We start from the raw sequence: 17,578 nt of genomic DNA on the forward strand, positions 1-17,578 counted from the left end.
TATCTTTATGACTGCATTATTGTACCCAAATTATAATCTGGTTGCTGGCCACTTAAAATGTCTAAAAAACTGTTATGTTATATATTTGTTGCAATTTCTGCAAGCCTCTTGGCCCAACATCTCTTTAAAAAGACATTTTTAATGTCTATGAGGTTTTTTAACTGGATCCATGAAGCATATCTAAAAGTCACTTTGTCAAAAACTGATTGCAGCTTCTACCTTGTGGAAAAAATGTTGTTTGTGGTAAAAATGACTCGATATCATTCAAGATGGAAACATTTGACATATTCTTTTACACATTATAGGCCAACAGGTCATTTATGACAGTTTAAATGGGGGCAATCACTTTTTTGGCACCACAACTAACCACAGAAAACAGATGTGTCCAAAGTCAGAGGCTGTATTCACTAAAAGTGTAATTTAGTCACAAAGGACTAAGATGTAGAGTATCACATTAAACAGTGCAGAAATGTAGTGTATCCTCTGTACTGTGTGTGCTGATGGGCTTTGGTCTGAAGGAAAAGAGTTCATGTACAGCAACATCAGATAAAGTCTGTGGAGGGACTTTACTGAATCTGAAGGTGTCCACTGCATGAAGATAGAAACACAGGAGCTGTAAACCAGGACACATCAGCCAGAATGGTTGATTTTCTTGCTACAAGACATAAAGTACTAAGATGAGCCTAATATGTAATATATAAATAATATACAATTCTGTTCAGTCTTGTATAAAGTTATTAAAATCAAACTAACAGATTTGATGGCTGTTATGATGTATTTGGTTGATGCTGAAACTAAACTCTGAATATGGTGTTAATTTGAAGTAAAATGGTAAGGAACATCCTCTCCGTGAATCGCTACCTTATCGTGGTGGAGGGGTTTGTGTGTCACAGGGATCCCAGGGGCTATGTTGTCTGGGGGCTTCTGCCCCCTGGTAGGGTCTCCCATGGCAAATTGGTCCTGGGTGAGGGACCAGACAAAGAGCGATTCAGAAGACCCGTATGAAAAGAACATCGAGGGAACAGTTTACCCTGCCCGGGATAGGGTTACCGGGGCCCCGCCCTGGAGCCAGGCCCGGGAGGGTGCCCGAGGGCGAAGCGCCTGGTGGCCGGGCCTTAGTCCACGGGCCCGGCCGGGCACAGCCCGAAGAGGAGACATGGGCCCATCCTCCCGCAGGCCCACCACCCGCAGGAGGCGCCATAGGGGTCGGGTGCAATGTGTGTCGGGCGGCGGCCAGGAGCGGAGGCCCTGGCGGACCGATCCCGGCTGCCAAGACTGGCAATAGGGACATGGAATGTCACCTCTCTGGTGGGGAAGGAGCCTGAGTTAGTGCGTGAGGTTGAGAAGTACCGGCTAGATATAGTCGGGCTCACCTCACGCATGGCTTGGGCTCTGGAACTAGTCTCCTGGAGAGGGGCTGGACTCTGTCTCAGTCTGGAGTTGCCCCTGGTGAGGAGGCGGGCTGGGGTGGGTATTCTAATATCCCCCGGCTTGCTGCCGGCACGCTGGGGTTTTTCCCGGTGGATGAGAGGGTTTGTTCCCTGCGCCTCAGGGTCAGGAACGGGTCCTGACTGTCATCTGCGCTTATGCGCCGAGTGGCAGTTCAGAGTACCCAGCCTTCTTAGAGTCCCTGGGGGTGCTGGAAGGTGCCCCACCTGGAGACTCTGTTGTCCTACTGGGAGACTTCAATGCTCACGTGGGTAACGACAGCGAGACCTGGAGGGGCGTGATTGGGAGGAACGGCCTCCCTGATCTGAACCCGAGTGGTGTTTTGTTATTGGACTTCTGTGCAAATCACAGTTTGGCCATAACGAACACCTTGTTCAAACATAAGAGTGTCCATAAGTGCACGTGGCACCAGGATGCTCTAGGCCGCAGGTCGATGATCGATTTTGTAATCGTATCACCAGACCTGCGACCATATGTTCTGGACACTCGGGTAAAGAGAGGGGCTGAGCTGTCAACTGATCACCACCTGGTGGTGAGTTGGATCAGGTGGCGGGGAGGACGCTGGACAGACCCGGTGCACCTAAGCGCGTGAGTGAGGGTGTGCTGGGAACGTCTAGCAGAGGCCCCAGTCCGCGAGATCTTCAACGCACACCTCCGCAGAGCTTCAACAACATTCCGAGGAGACTGGGGACATTGAGTCCGAATGGACCATGTTCAGCGTCTCCATTGCCGGCTGCTGCATTGAGCTGCGGCCGCAAGGTGGTTGGTGCCTGCCGTGGTGGTAATCCCGAACCAAATGGTGGACACCAGAGGTGAAGGGAGCCACCAGGCTGAAGAAGGAGTCCTATCGGGCTTGGTTAGCCTGTGGGACTCCAGAGGCAGCTGACAGGTATCGACAGGCCAAGCGGAATGCGGCTCAGGCAGTGGCTGAAGCAAAAACTCGGGTGTGGGAGGAGTTCGAGAGGCCATGGAAAAAGACTTTCGGACTGCCTCAAGAGATTCTGGCAAACCGTCAGGCGCCTCAGGAGGGGAAAGCGGTGCTCTACCTGCACTGTGTATAGTGCTGGCGGTGCGCTGCTGACGCCGACTGAGAAAATTGTCAGACGGTGGAAGGAATACTGAGGACCTCCTTAATCCCACTGACACGCCTTCCGAGGAGGAAGCAGAGTCTGGGGATGAGGGAATGACCCGCCAATTTCTGGGGTCGAGGTCACTGAGGCAGTTAAACAACTCCTCGGTGGCAGAGCCCCTGGTGTTGATGAGGTCCGCCCGAGTTCCTGAAGGCTCTGGACGTTGTAGGGCTGTCCTGGTTGACACGCCTCTACAATGTTGCGTGGAGATCAGGGGCAGTACCCTGGACTGGCAGACCGGGTGGTGGTCCCCATCTTTAAGAAGGGAGACCGGAGGTGTGTTCCAACTATAGGGGATCACACTCCTCAGCCTCCTGGGAAAGTCTATGCCAGGGTGCTGGAAAGGAGAGTTCGTCCGTTAGTCGAACCTCGGATACAGGAGGAACAATGCGGTTTTCGCCCTGGTCATGGAACACTGGACCAGCTCTTTATCCTCTCGAGGATACTTGAGGGTGCATGGGAGTTTGCCCAACCAGTCTACATGTGTTTTGTGGACTTGGAGAAGGCATTCGACCGTGTCCCTCGGGTGTCCTGTGGGAGGTGTTGCGGGAGTATGGGGTGTCTGGCCCACTGTTACGGGCCATTCGATCCCTATACAACCGTTGCAAGAGTTTGGTTCGCATTGCCGGCAATAAGTCGGACTTGTTTCCGGTGGGTGATGGGCTCCGCCAGGGCTGCCCTTTGTCACCGATTCTGTTCATAATTTTTATGGACAGGATTTCTAGGCGCAGCCAAGTGGCGGAGGGCTTTCACTGGTGGCCTCAGAATCTCATCTCTGCTTTTGCGGATGATGTGGTTCTGATGGCTTCATCGGGTGGGGCCTCCAGCTCGCACTGGAACGGTTCGCAGCCGAGTGTGAAGCAGCGGAATGAGGATCAGCACCTCCAAATCTGAGGCCATGGTTCTCAGCCGGAAAAGGGTGGAGTGCCCACTCCGGTCGGGATGAGTTCCTGCCCCAAGTGGAGGAGTTCAAGTATCTCGGGTCTTGTTCGCGAAAGTGATGGGAGAAGGGAGCCGGAGATCGACAGACGGATTGGTGCTGCGGCTGCAGTGATGCGGACGCTGCACCGGTCCGTCGTGGTGAAGAGGGAGCTGAGTGTAAAAGCGAAGCTCTCAATTTACCGGTCGATCCACGTCCCGACCTCACCTATGGCCACGAGCTGTGGGTAGTGACCAAAGAACGAGATCGCGGGTACAAGCGGCAGAAATGAGCTTCCTCCGAAGGGTGGCTGGCCTCCCTTAGAGATAGGGTGAGAAGTTCGGCCATCCGGGAGGGGCTCAGAGTAGAGCCGCTGCTCCTCCACATCGAAAGGAGCCAGTTGAGGTGGTTCGGGCATCTGACAAGGATGCCCCTGGGCGCCTCCTGGGTGAGGTGTTCGGGCATGTCCCACGGGAGGAGGCCCCGGGCAGACCCAGGACGCGCTGGAGAGATTATATCTCTCGGCTGGCCTGGGAACGCCTTTGGTGTTCCCCGGATGAGCTGGAGGAGGTGGCTGGGGAGAGGAGGTCTGGGCTTCTCTGCTTAGGCTGCTGCCCCCGCGACCCGACTTCGGATAAAGCGGATGAGGATGGATGGATGGTAAGGAACATAACTAACTAGTGACCTGCTGGTTCACTTTTCATTCACGACTCTTTAAGTTACAGCTTACAGGCAAACAACTCAAAGCAAACCTGATGAAAAGAAGCAAAGACTGTGGGAGAAGCAGTTGGAAAAAAGAACTGCAATAAGAGTAAAAGTTACAGTGAAAATAAGATGTTTGAAATAATCTGTTGGCCAAGTTCAGTGTTCTGTCCAATAGAAGCTGATTCGCCTTCTGTGGTGTGATTTTAACCTGAAGCTTCACTGGGTCATTCTTTCACAGCTTAAAGAATAAACAAAGAAATGTTTTTAGATGTTTTAAACTTTTTTTTTTATATCAGAATGAAAGAATGACTCAGATGAGGTCATAACCCACACATCCTTCATAATATGACCTGTAAGTAGAAAGTGGTGTATATTTGTGGTTTTGCAGGAACAGCCTCCACAGATAGTGGATGATATGACTGCAGCAGTGGAACATTAACACCTTGTCACTCACGCACTAAGTGACACTTCAGAGCAGACATGGACACGTGATTTCTTCCAGTGCAACAACTTTTTCATTTTTTCCCCCCTCTGTACCTTCCAGATGTGAGTCATTAAACCAGGTGATAACTCCTGACTGATGCTCAGTGTTGGAAACAAAAGGGAAAAAATTGCTACCATCACTGGCTGTGTGGTGGTTTTAGTTATGATTTCCATAGCTTTGGTGATTTTAATTATTATCATTTTTAAAAGATGTATCTATGTGAGGATGTCAAAGAACTCTGACATCATGATTTAGATGATATTTTCTGTCAAGTAATAACTTTTTTTCAGACAAAAATAAAACTCAAAACAATAAAGGAAATGAATTTTGTTATATTTTTTATGTTATTTCTGAGAAGGAAAGAAAAGAAACAGAGCCACTGAATGGGTCAAAGCACCAGGTAAGACAACAGTGAGGTGTTCACTGTGGACTCTGTGATCTCTTTTAAAAAGCAGCTAAAAACTCAACTTTTTGAACTTGTATTTGCTTAAAGTTTTGTTTTAATGTCTTAGAATTTTGTAATGAAGCACTTTGCATATTTATGAGACGATCAGACCTTTACTGCAGCATTATGGAACAAAGAAGAGCAGTTTCTAATGTTTTTATCTTTGCGATACAGATTTTCCTTGGAACTGGTTGTGGATGTTTGTGTAGATAAAAGTTCATAGTCAACACGTTCTCACTCCCAAAGTGTAACATTTTACGTTGCCATAGTTATCCTTGTAATGTATTTATGGGGAATATTTCATAAAAAAGGTTGACTGCACAGAGACAATAAAGAAAACCTTGAACAAACTTGTGTAAAGCAGACGTACAGTAGTTCTTAATCAGATTCATGGACACTAAAAAGTTTGCATCTTTTTATGAAGTTAAGGAGCCAACATGTTAGTCGGTATCACAGACAGCTGGTTTTATTTCATTTCCTGCACCCTCACATCTCCAGTTTCACAGCCTTGCACTTCCGGCCTTCTCGGTCTTCTAATGACCCGGCCCACGTAGACCGCGAAGGGCGGTATCTGTCGGGGATACCTACTTTGGCACGACACCGGGTCCTGCAAGGATGCGGTGCAGGTTTTGGGACACAACTATTAGGTCCTACGATTTCCTTCAAGCCCTCTCCCCTTTTTTTGTCTTTGTCTAAGCCAGAGGTTCCCAAACTGTGGGGCCCGAAAAAGAAAGAAAAGAACGCTTGGACACTGCAGCATAACGGACAGGTTTTTGACGGGGCACCCACACAAACGCAAAGCAGGAGATGAAGCATCGCCAAATATGTTTCCAAACCAACTTCCTTCCAAGCCAAAGACTAGAAAATATGGTGAAGCATATCTTCCCTTTGGCTTCACCTGCACAAGTGCCAAGGTAGGTCTCCCCTGCAGAATTAGTTTTCCTTGCGTCGGGAGCACGCGCTGGGCTCTTCAAATCACGGACAAACAGTATCCCACATGCTTGATTTTTAGTTCACAAACACTTCTTGTAATGACTAACTACTCCTGACATTTTGGACATGTTAGCTCTTTATGCAGTAAAGTTACAGTGGGATACAAATAATATCAGGCTGATCCTGCAATTTGTTCCCCCCGGTTCAAATCACGGACTAACAGTATCCCACAGCTGTTTTTGTTTTTGAACCCATTTTGCACAGAGAGGCATCAATACATTTTTGAAAAATGTATTGATAGCAATGTTGAATATTATTACACAGGAAAAAAAACAACTACACGTAAAATAATTACACCGTGACGCCTCTGCCTTTCTAAATGGAGGGACAGTAACTGCGTGTGTATATGTAAGCGTGTAAAACCTGAAGATGGTCAGATTAACAGTAACAGTATTTTGTCTCTATCTGCCATTCTGCAATTCATCTCATGTAAACAATAACGTGGCGCACAGCGTGACGTGAAAAAAGGCACATACCTTTGTCGTTGCGTGACGAACTCTGTATTCCTCGTCCACACATAAACGCAAAAAAGGAGTTTTAAATAATCTCCGTTTTCAGTGAATCGCAACGCCGTTTACGTGTTGACTAAAGACCCAAACGCATAGAAACAGCGCGTTTTCAAAAATACCTGTGTAGGTGTGGACGTACCGTAAAAGAGTTAGTAGTATATTTTATTACGACCTGTAATTTATTGCCGTTTACTTGTATTTGCTTAATTGTTTACTAAATGTTTGAGGTGTCAAATAAACCGCAATGGAGTTTGTAAACCAAATATGGGTGTGTGTGTTTGGAGGATGTGTTTGTGCGGGGGGGGGTAGGTGGTGGTGGTGGTGTTTAGGTGGTGGGGGGGCGCGAACATTTTCCTTGTAAAACAAAGGGGGGCCTAGCGAAAAGGGTTTGGGAACCACCATCTGGCCTCAAACGTCATAAAATGGCTTTTTTTGCTCATTTTTTCCAGCAATGAATAGATTTCCTGTTTACACCCACATCAAAACCCAAACCCATTGCTGTTAGATTTATATAGAAATTTGGTGAAATAGAGTCTACAAATGTGTTATAAGGCAGCGTGTTAGGATGTGATATCATGGTTTCTGCGTTGCTTATCTTCGGTAAGTACAGCAGCAGTTTCGTGTATACGACACAGCTTTTAGCTTAAGCTAACCCTTAGCTTAGCTTGTGAGCTAACTGAGCTATATATCTATCCCACGATATTAAAACTCATGTGTTTTCCTGTAGGATATGCCGCCGTCTTCATAGTGCCCGTGTTATCCTGTCGACCAAAGGAGTATAAGACAAATGACGGACAGTGCTGCCCGACGTGCAACGAAGGTACGAAGAAAAGGGACGACTGCAATGAAACTCTTTGTAGTATGTAAACTATTGTTTTGACAGAAATGTGTACAAACCTCCAAAGCAGGCCATTCCGAAACATAATAGCTTTATAGAAGAAAAAAAAAAAAAAAAAACTAAACAAACCCCAGATAGATAAAGGGGACATGACTTTAATATTTGATCTTTGCTTGATTTCGTTTTTGAAATGACAGGATAGACAGAAGTGTTTCTAACATGAAATGAAGGGTTTGCTTATACAGATGACAACCTTGTTTTTAGTGTAAAAGTTTTAAACATTAGTGTTAAATGAAAACACAATCTATCATTAGATATTTTATGTTGCATTTAAGTAATTAATAATTACTTCCTGCATCTCAGTCAAACATAAAAGGAGAAATATGTGTGTTTCATGTGTTATTGACCCAGAAAATCTGTTGTCTTAAATTTTTTTTCCTTCCAACAATCAGCTAAATTTATTGATACTTAGAACTGACACAGTTCACAAAATGTTTTCCAGAAGCAGTAAAATGAAGCACAAGTTGCATTACCAGCAACGGGAGACAATATATGTAAAGGCAAGAAGTCGGTAGTGAGAAAGCAACGTATGAAGTACATTCCAGGGTTCTTAAAACAATTAAGCAAGATGGATAGTACGTCTTTACATGTAAATGTATTAATAATGTCTGTTTACCCACTTTCCTGTGATTATTTCCATGTTGGGTTGAAGTGAAATATCTCCCTCTGCTGTTACTTCAGGTTGCTGGAACTGCACATGTGTCCATTTCATGCTTTGGAGAGGCCAAGCATGAAATGGACACAGTGGACTGATGTGTTTATTACATGTTTTCCTGTACTGGGTCAGGAAATAGGGGCACATTGAATTTGCAGATCAGTAATGTTGTATCGCTCAGTTCACTTTTGATTCCCAAGCTGCTTGACTTACCGTAAAGTACACCCCAACACTACAACACTACTGTAGGTTCACTCTGGGACAAATGGTAAAAGTTTGATATAAAGGTTATTCTGTGCTTAACAGGTAGAGTTGTTCAGAGAGACTGCACAGCATATTCAGGAACTCAGTGCCGTTCGTGTGACCTGGGGACTTTCATGAACCAACCCAACGGCCTATATAACTGTTTCCCCTGCACATCCTGTGACACAGGTACAGTCAGATGGGAAATCCTTAGTAAAGTTTAAATAAAAAAAAAATAAGGCTTTCATTTAAAAGTAAATTAGATAATATTTTACACTAATGTTTTGTTTTGTTTTTTTAGGTCATGGTCTTTTTGTCAAGCAGAAGTGTACAGCAACAACTGACACAGTGTGTGATGTTTTAAATGGATATCACTGCAAAGGTTTTACACACAGTAACAGATGTAGTTTGGCAGAGAAACATTCACAGTGTGCAGCTGGTCAGAGAATAAAAGAACCTGGTAAGAAAAATTAAAGTCTAAGACCATTTAGATGAGCTAATAAATTAGAATTTTTTTTGTGTGTAACAATGAATGTGTTTCTTTCAGGAACCAGCAGAAGTGACACAGTGTGTGAAGACTGTCGGCCAGGCTTCTTTTCCAAGGACGGTGTGAACTGTACAGCTTGGAAAACGTAGGTCATAATTTATAATAAAATCACTCTAAACGTGTTTAATATATTCAGTTATTGATCATCAATGTCTTAATGGAATCTCTGATATACTTGGGACTAGGGCTGTGCCACATCATATCATCTGCAATAGTACCAGTATTATACTATATACTGTGTGTTGCTATAGCAACATTATGTGTTTGTTTCCTAGTGTTTATGACAAGGAGTCAAAACCATGCATGTTTAAATGTTAGAGCAGTGTTTCAATGATGATTTAGTAACTAAAAATGGAGCTACTTCAGCAGCCTCCAGCAAACACAGGAGAAAATATGCAGGAAAACTGTTTGTAAAAAGTGGAAAACACTCCATTGAGTAGAACAAGGCTATGAAGACACATGAGAAGACAGGAGCAGTTACTAGCTGCACTCGCTAGTTAGGCTCTGTATAACAGGAGGAGCAAACAGTGTGTGGAAATTAGTGATGCAGTTACATGATGGAAAAGCAGGACTTTAAGCAGTTGGTTAAAATCCTGACATGATAAACCGCCCCAGATAGAAAATATTTTTTATTTTTATATTTTTTAATATATTAATAACAGTTTTAAAAGTTTTTTATACTTTATTTGAAAATTCCAGAGAAAATACTACCTGGGCTACTTTTGAACTTACATTTTCTTTTGTTAGATTCACACTTCAATTTAAGTAGTCTGACACTGATGACGGTAGCTCTCTGGAAAAGGATGTCAGTACTTACAGTTATAAATGCTGCTGCCTGCAACCATTTTAAAACTCAATGCTTTTTTTTCTATATCTTCATATCTCAGTCATATATTACCCACCTCTACATGGGACTTTGGGATTTGCCCCCCTTTAGTAACCTGAGGCCAGTGATTCAGCTGATTAAACAGAAAATTAGCCAACTTTTGATTTTAATGTTGTAATTGTAGAATAAATACTTTGAATTTGTTGAAAATAAAGTTTGAATAGTTTAAAATACAGTCATATATTATCAGAGATTCATTAATAGTAACACTGTGGTGTCTCAGTTACTGTGTATAGAAGATAAACATGATTACCTCTGGAAAGGAGGTCATGTTTTTAACAGGGTGTGTGTGCATGTGTGCCGTTCTGTCTGTAAACATGATAGCTTGAAAGGTTTTGAATGAGTTCTGATAAAACCTCGTTGGAGTGTAGAACTGACAAAAATCCTCATAACTTAGAGCAGTGTTTCCCACCCACTGTGCCGCGGCACATAAGTGTGCCATGAGAAATGATCAGGTGTGCTGTGGAAGATTATCTGGTTCCACCTGATTAGTACTCTAACGGTGTGTTCACACCGAACGCGATAGAGGCGGCCAGAGCATCAGGTTTACATGTAAAGTCAATGGAAAAGCGCGATGACACGCGATTGCGCGTCCGGCGAAAATTCGGAAGCAGATTTGCGTCGCGAAAACGCCAAAACGCCTGAAACGCGCGTCAGTGTAGCGCGTGGGGGCGTTTGACTCGCCGAAGAAAACCCGCGCGTGAGTTTCTGTGTTGCATTTTGTGCATACGCGTGTTTCGCCTCTACCGCTCGAGTTGGAAAATCTGAACTCCGGCGTCAATTCGCGCCGCAACAACCAATCAGGAGGCTGGTGACGTGGCTCTGACCTAGGTACTGACGCGTACTGTCCCGCTATTTTCCCACTGATGTACAAATACCTTTCCGCTAACAAGATAATGTGTTTATTCAGAGGACATCTGCAGGAGAAAGTGGAAGAGCCTCAGGGACACATATAATAAGGAGAAGAGGACAGAGAAGGAGAAGAGGAGTGGGTCTGCAGCAGGATCGGGGAAGAGATGGAAGTTCTTCGCGGTCATGGGGTTTCTGGACCCCTTCCTCACCCCGCGGGAGACTAGTGGCAATATGGTGCGGACCGTGGAGAACTTCCCCCCCGAGGACCAGGGACAGCCCGGAGAGGCAGGAGGGGAGTGTCAGTCAGAAGGACAAGGTTTACAGTGAATTAATGTAGGCAGTTAATTTATGCGTGTTGTCATATAGGAATATATTTTGGTTATTAATAAAACAGTATACAGTGGTCCCGCTGTTCACCCGTCACATTTCGCTGATTTTTGTTATTGCACCGTACAGCTTTCAACAATGCGCATTGCATTCTGCAGCCTGATTGACAAATCTCCTCCGTGTCGTGTCTCCTGCGCTTGCCAAACTTATCATGTTTGGTTTTGATAACCATCACGTCCAATAGAAAACACAGCACAAAAACACTCATAACTATGACCCTCATTCGGAGATACACACCTGCACCACGAGGGAAAAAGGCGCACGAAAAGTGGCGCAGACGGAGAAAAAGCACAGCAAACTTCCTCCCACATTCCTCCCACATTTCGGTTCACGCGTCCAAAATATGCAATTTTGATGCGCGATGGATTTTTCTTGGACACGCGTTGAGGTGCGAATGTGCACGCGTCAAATTAGGGGCGTTTGGGGCGTTTTCGCTCGCGCCTTTCGCGTTCGGTGTGAACACACCGTAAGCGTCCAGCATGAGTCACGGGCAGAACAATTACATTCTCTTCCACTAGAGGGCAGTACAACTATCTGCTCTAATTAAATGAGTTGCCAACTGCCAGTAAAACAGAAGAAGACCAAGAAGAAATTACATAATAGTCACGCGGTGAGTGAGACAAGGCAGCGCATAATAGCAATAAATAAATATTTAAAAAGAAAAAGTAGTCAATCTGACCTGGGTCCTGGAGAAAATTCCGACCCAGATGATGCCCCTAGCACAGGGGTCTGCAACCTTTAACACCCAAAGAGCCACTTGGACCCGGTTTCCACGCAAAAGAAAACACTGGTAGCCGCAAATACTTTTTGAAATCTAAAATGAAGATAACACTGTATATATTGTTTTTTGTGCTTTGTGCGAACAACTAAAGTAAGTAAGTAAAGTTTATTTATTAAGCGCTTTTCACAGACAGGCAGTCACAAAGCGCTGTACACAAATATTAAAATAAACAATACAATCAATAGACATTATACACAATGTAAAAGATCAAATGTAAATAATGTAAAGAATATAAAATAATGAGATCAACAAAAGGCTTGTTTGAACAGAAAGGTTTTTAACTGCTTTTTAAAAGAATCTACAGAGCAACTAAGGTGTGTTGCTTATGTAATCCATGAAGTGCTACAGAGAAAATTACATTTTATTTATGTAATTAACACATTTTGAGCTCTTAAAGAAATATAACAAAAGGAAAGACACCCAGCTGAACTAAAATGATCCATGTAGCAAACAAAAACTGTTGTGAGCCGCCACCCTTATATCGCCTGTTGGCTTTTGGAGCCTTGACCTGACTTTTAAAAAGTAATTGGAAAAAAAAAAAAAAAGATATTTGCAAAATTCTGCCTAAATATCTATTTTACCTTGTTAATGTGTGTGGCGGGGCGTGGTCTGCAGCGCCGCTGCAGGGGAGGCGGACACACCTGAGCGGCACCCGCAATCGCGCCTCGCCGCCTTAAAGCCTGTGCTCTCTCTGCTGTTGTGTTGTCGGGCTGTGAGCTGAAAAGCTACAGCCGGCTTTATGCGAACAGCAACCGTGTGTGAAAAGTGGTTAATAAAGAGATGCTGAAAAGCATGTCCATGCAAACATCGTCGGGTCTGCCGTGATGTGTTTACAGTGAGACTTCTGGTCCCGAACCTCTACGCACAGCGTCTGCAAATCGGGGCTTTCATCTTTACGCAGGACTGTAAGCTGTCATCTGTGAGGCGGGAGCGGTGTTTGTTTTTAACATAGTTCACGGTGGAGAACAGCTGCTGACATAATGTGGATCCGAAGATCCATAATTGGCCTATCTGGGGTTGAAAGTCTCGATAAATGCACGGCGTTTCTGCGGGTATACCGGCTTCCGCGAGTGTGACGCTTATTTTGAGCGATGAAAAAAATAATAAGATATAATTTTATTTTTATTTCAAAATCACAATAATCTTCCAATTTAGAACTACAAGTTAAAAAAAAAAAAAAAAAGAACTAAACACAAATAAAATGCACTTCAGCTAAATACTTCTTCTATTTTCCCAAACCACCCGGAGCCGCAAAATAAGGACTAAAGAGCCGCATGCGGCTCCGGAGCCACGGGTTGCCGACCCCTGCCCTAGCATGAGTAGTGGTCAGAAGAAAGCAAAAAAAAGTGTACTCGGGACAAACCGAGCCAATTCTGCTATGCCATGTGCACGGGGAAAAATGATCAATATGCTTTTTGTGACATTGTTCTTTAGTGCCTTGCCGTGTGATTTTTTTTTATGTGAAATACGTGCTGTGGCCCCAAAAGGTTGGGAAACACTGACTTAGAGTGTAAAATTCTTACATACATGTTGCATATTATCAACACATAGAAAGCACCATAGAAAAATGTAAAACACCATGTCACATTTGACCTCTGACCTCTCCTTCAATAGACTGAGACAGATGACAGCACAGGTGTGGCATCAGTTGATCCTGATGGCCACATTCAAACACATCTACAGATGTAAACAGGAGCTCTGCTTTATCACAAACTTCTTGTGTTTAGAGTGAAAACACAAGATGTTTGTCAGTAGGAACACTAACTGTAGTCCATGTACTTGTACAATGGACTTTACAGATTTCAGTACACTGTTACATTAGATGTCAGGCTCATAAAATAAAATAATAATTAACTTAGAACTTAAAAGTTGGAACTACTGATGTGATATTTAGACTTGCAAAATTCAGTTTTTCATCAACATATGACAGGATATTAAAATATTATAACAATTATTATCTTGATAATTCTCTGTGATCCTGCTCCTTCACGTGGATTTATTTGGATTTATTTGGATTTATTTGGATTTTCTTTCTCTTTCACCTCTTCTTTCCAACAGTTGCTCAAACAGACAGATAAAGGTCAAAGGAAGCTCAACCAGTGATGTTGTCTGTGGGAGAACATCAAGTCAACATTACTTTGTGTTTTTACCTTTTTTGCTTTGCTCAGTAGCATTTACTAGCCTCGTAACAGGTTAGTGCATCGTCTGTATTGTGTTGATTTTTTAGTTTAAAGCCTTAACAACACAGTGTTGCCTTTTTATTATTGGTTAGGGGTTTTTTTTTTTCCTGCTGTAACACTAATTTTCTTTGTGTAATAATAAACCAAAGAAAAGGAAGGAAGGAAAAAAATTTCTTTTTACAAAGAAAATTGAACTCACTAACCATGAGCAATTTATTTATACCATTAATAGACTTTTAGCTGGGAAGGCCAGAAGACCCAGCATCGACAACTAAATAGGTGCCGTTGGATCACGGTCTTGTTCCAAAAGGCGATTTCTGGTGTTTCTGTATGTATGTGTAATGTCTTTGTTTATATTGGAAGGTAGACTGTAGTCAAAACGATTTATGAAGGAGTTGTATATAAAATAAAGAAATTACCTGTTTTGCAAATATCTTTATGACTGCGTTATTGTACCCAAATTATAATCTGGTTGCTGGCCACTTAAAATGTCTAAAAAACTATTATGTTATATTTGTTGCAATTTCTTTTAGCCTCTTGACCCAACGTCTCTTTAAAAAGACATTTTTAATGTCTATGAGGTTTTTTAACTGGATCCATGAAGCATATATAAAAGTCACTTTGTCAACAACTGATTGCAGCTTCTACCCTGTGAAAAAAATGTTGTTTGTGGTTCAAAATGACTCGATATCATTCATGATGGAAACATTTGACATATTTTTTTTACACATTATAGGCCAACAGGTCATTTATGACAGTTTAAACGGGGGCAATCACTTTTTTGGCACCACAACTAACCACAGAAAACAGATGTGTCCAAAGTCAGAGGCTGTATTCACTAAAAGTGTAATTTAGTCACAAAGGACTAAGATGTAGAGTATGACATTAAACAGTGCAGAAATGTAGTGTATCCTCTGTACTGTGTGTGCTGATGGGCTTTGGTCTGAAGGAAAAGAGTTCATGTACAGCAACATCAGATAAAGTCTGTGGAGGGACTTTACTGAATCTGAAGGTGTCCACTGCATGAAGACACAGAAACACAGGAGCTGTAAACCAGGACACATCAGCCAGAATGGTTGATTCTCTTGCTACAAGACATAAAGTACTAAGATGAGCCTAATATGTAATATATAAATAAATCATATACAGTTCTGTTCAGTCTTGTATAAAGTTATTAAAATCAAACTAACAGATTTGGTGGCTACTATGATGTATTTGGTTGATGCTGAAACTGTGGAACATACCTTAATTAATGTTTCATAAACTCTGAATATTGTGTTAATTTGAAGTAAAATGGTAACTAACTAGTGACCTGCTTGTTCACCTTTCATTCACGGCTTTTTAAGTCACAGCTTACAGGCAAACAGCTCAAAGCAAACCTGATGAAAAGAAACAAAGACTGTGGGAGAAGCAGTTGGGAAAAAGAACTGCAATAAGAGTAAAAGTTACAGTGAAAATAAGACAGAAGAAATAATCTGTTGGCTAAATTCAGTGTTCTTTCCAATAGAAGCTGATTCGCCTTCTGTGGTGTGATTTTAACCTGAAGCTGCACTCGGAGTGATTAAATTTGGAATCTAAAAGCAATGTGAGGATGACAAAGAACACTGACATCATGATTTATATTATATTTTCTGTCAATAACCTTTTCTCAGACAAAAATGGAACTCAAAACAACAAAGGAAATGACATTTTTTATATGTCTTTTTTTATTTCTGTGAAGGAAGGAAAAGAAACAGAGGCACTGAATGGGTCAAAGCAGCAGGTAAGACAACAGTGAGGAGTTTGTTGTGGATTCTTTTTTTTCCTTTTCTTTTTTTTTAAAAAAAAAAGCAGCTAAAAATTCAACTTTTTAAACTTGCTTTTGGGTAAATTTTTGTTTTAATTTCTTAGTATCTGTCACAGATTATTAGGCTGATGACTCACTCACAGGACTCTGAAGTTTAGAGAGAAGGTGAAGGATTTATTTACAATGTGGCACCTAGTGAGGATATATACAGTGAGACAGATAACACAGGACTCCAGGGGGTCCGAAGGGGAGGGAAGGTCCAAGGCAGGCGCACACACACTCCTCTTCTACTCAATCCACAACTCACTCAGATAGTCCAATCCAGAATGCTCATGCTCACTCACACACATCCACAGGAATCCAGAAGGCCTGTACAGAGAGGGAAAACAACGTTAGGACGAAGCTCTAGGAAATCACAAAGAATACTCAAAGGGCTAGGCTACACTGACGCTAGGTAGTGTGACGATCCAGTGAGGAAGCAGCCTCTCCTGCCGTCTTAAGTAGTCTGCCAGGGATAATACGTGTGATGAGAAGCCAGAGCAGCATCAGTGTTAACGAGCCACAGGTGTGTGTTGAGGGCGGGCTCAGAGGCGGGGAAGCAAGGTCCACTTCTGCCCTGGTGGGAGAAAAGACACACACCACAACCTCTCCAGATCTTGAGAACCATGACAGCATCCTGTAGTGAAGCACTTTGCGATATTTATGAGATGATCAGACCTTTACTGCAGCTTTATGGAACAAATGAGAGGAGCAGTTTGTAATGTTTTTATCTGTGCTATACACATTTTCTGTGGAATTCGTTGTGGATGTTTGTGTAGATACAAGTTCATATTTATCCTTGTAATGTATTTATGGGTAATATTTCATAAACAGCTTGACTGCACAGAGACAATAAAGAAATCCTTCAACAAACTTGTGTACAGCAGACGTACAGTAGTTCTTCATCAGATTCATGGACACGTCTTCTAAAAAGTTTACATCTTCTTAAAGAGTTAACATGTTAGTTGGTATCACAGACAGCTGGTTTTATTTCATTTCTTGCATCCTCACATTTCCAAGATTCTGTGTAACTGAAGCACTGCCGTGTTGATCATTATGAGGTCACAAATTATTTGAGTCTACATACAAAGAAGATTAATCAAATGGAAGAGGAGACTGTGAAGATGGAGACAGAGAGACATCAGGATGTCCTGAAAGATAACATAGCTGTTGAAACTGCTGGTTTTCTCCAATCACTGCTTTGTACCGATGCTGCTTAATAATACCAGTGAATACCAGTGACTGGCTACAAGTCATTTCAGTCAATTCTATATAAAGACACTCACTTGTTTTTTTGTTTTTTTTATTTGTCTTATCTATTTATAGTTGAAGTAATGATGGTACTGAACTGTTTTATACTTCTAGTGCTCTTTTATCCAAGCCATCACTGGATTTTCAACTCTTTGCAGTGAATACACCACGACGTGTCATCATCTGGAGATTACGTTTCACCAAACTAATCCCTCTTAAATAATTAATCTTAAAACCTAAATATTATTAATTAATGGTAACCATCTACGTGGTTATAAATTATTTAATTTTTATTTCACAGTGGCAAATAAGAATCCAGGTGCAGGTTCAAATAAAAATCTCAGCTTAGCTATGTCATTATTCATTAGTAAAATCTTCGGCTACGAATACTTCCGCAATCCTCAGTCTCGTGTTACTCATAAATATTCATCGGGTTCAA

General features: G+C 42.6%; 1 protein-coding gene and 1 long non-coding RNA gene across 5 annotated transcripts; one reads left to right on the top strand and one right to left on the bottom strand.

Moving 5' to 3' along the window:
- The first annotated feature begins 6,976 nt into the window (after positions 1–6,976).
- Positions 6,977–15,257, top strand: LOC116319406 (tumor necrosis factor receptor superfamily member 14-like). 4 transcript variants are annotated; one of them, XR_005608984.1, is made up of 7 exons: positions 6,977–7,234; positions 7,362–7,493; positions 8,494–8,619; positions 8,732–8,890; positions 8,978–9,062; positions 10,774–11,048; positions 13,942–14,075. XR_005608984.1 is itself a non-coding variant. In XM_039601838.1 (6 exons), the coding sequence occupies exons 1-6, from the start codon at positions 7,210–7,212 to the stop codon at positions 14,078–14,080; spliced, it is 666 nt and encodes a 221-aa protein (XP_039457772.1). In that variant the 5' UTR covers positions 6,977–7,209; the 3' UTR covers positions 14,081–15,257. The 4 variants fall into 4 exon arrangements, 3 of the variants coding, with proteins under 3 accessions (XP_039457772.1, XP_039457774.1, XP_039457773.1); XM_039601838.1 differs by lacking the exon at positions 10,774–11,048 and having other exon boundaries at positions 13,942–15,257; XM_039601840.1 differs by lacking the exon at positions 13,942–14,075 and having other exon boundaries at positions 10,774–11,489.
- A 494-nt stretch (positions 15,258–15,751) lies between these two features.
- Positions 15,752–17,447, bottom strand: LOC120434201. The gene is made up of 2 exons (XR_005608986.1): positions 16,299–17,447; positions 15,752–16,218 (listed from the first exon to the last, which is right to left on the bottom strand). It is a non-coding gene; the product is annotated as an uncharacterized LOC120434201 (long non-coding RNA).
- Between the last annotated feature and the right edge of the window lie 131 nt (positions 17,448–17,578).

Source organism: Oreochromis aureus, linkage group 18 (assembly GCF_013358895.1).
Source record: "Oreochromis aureus strain Israel breed Guangdong linkage group 18, ZZ_aureus, whole genome shotgun sequence".
NCBI classification, from domain to species: domain Eukaryota; kingdom Metazoa; phylum Chordata; class Actinopteri; order Cichliformes; family Cichlidae; genus Oreochromis; species Oreochromis aureus.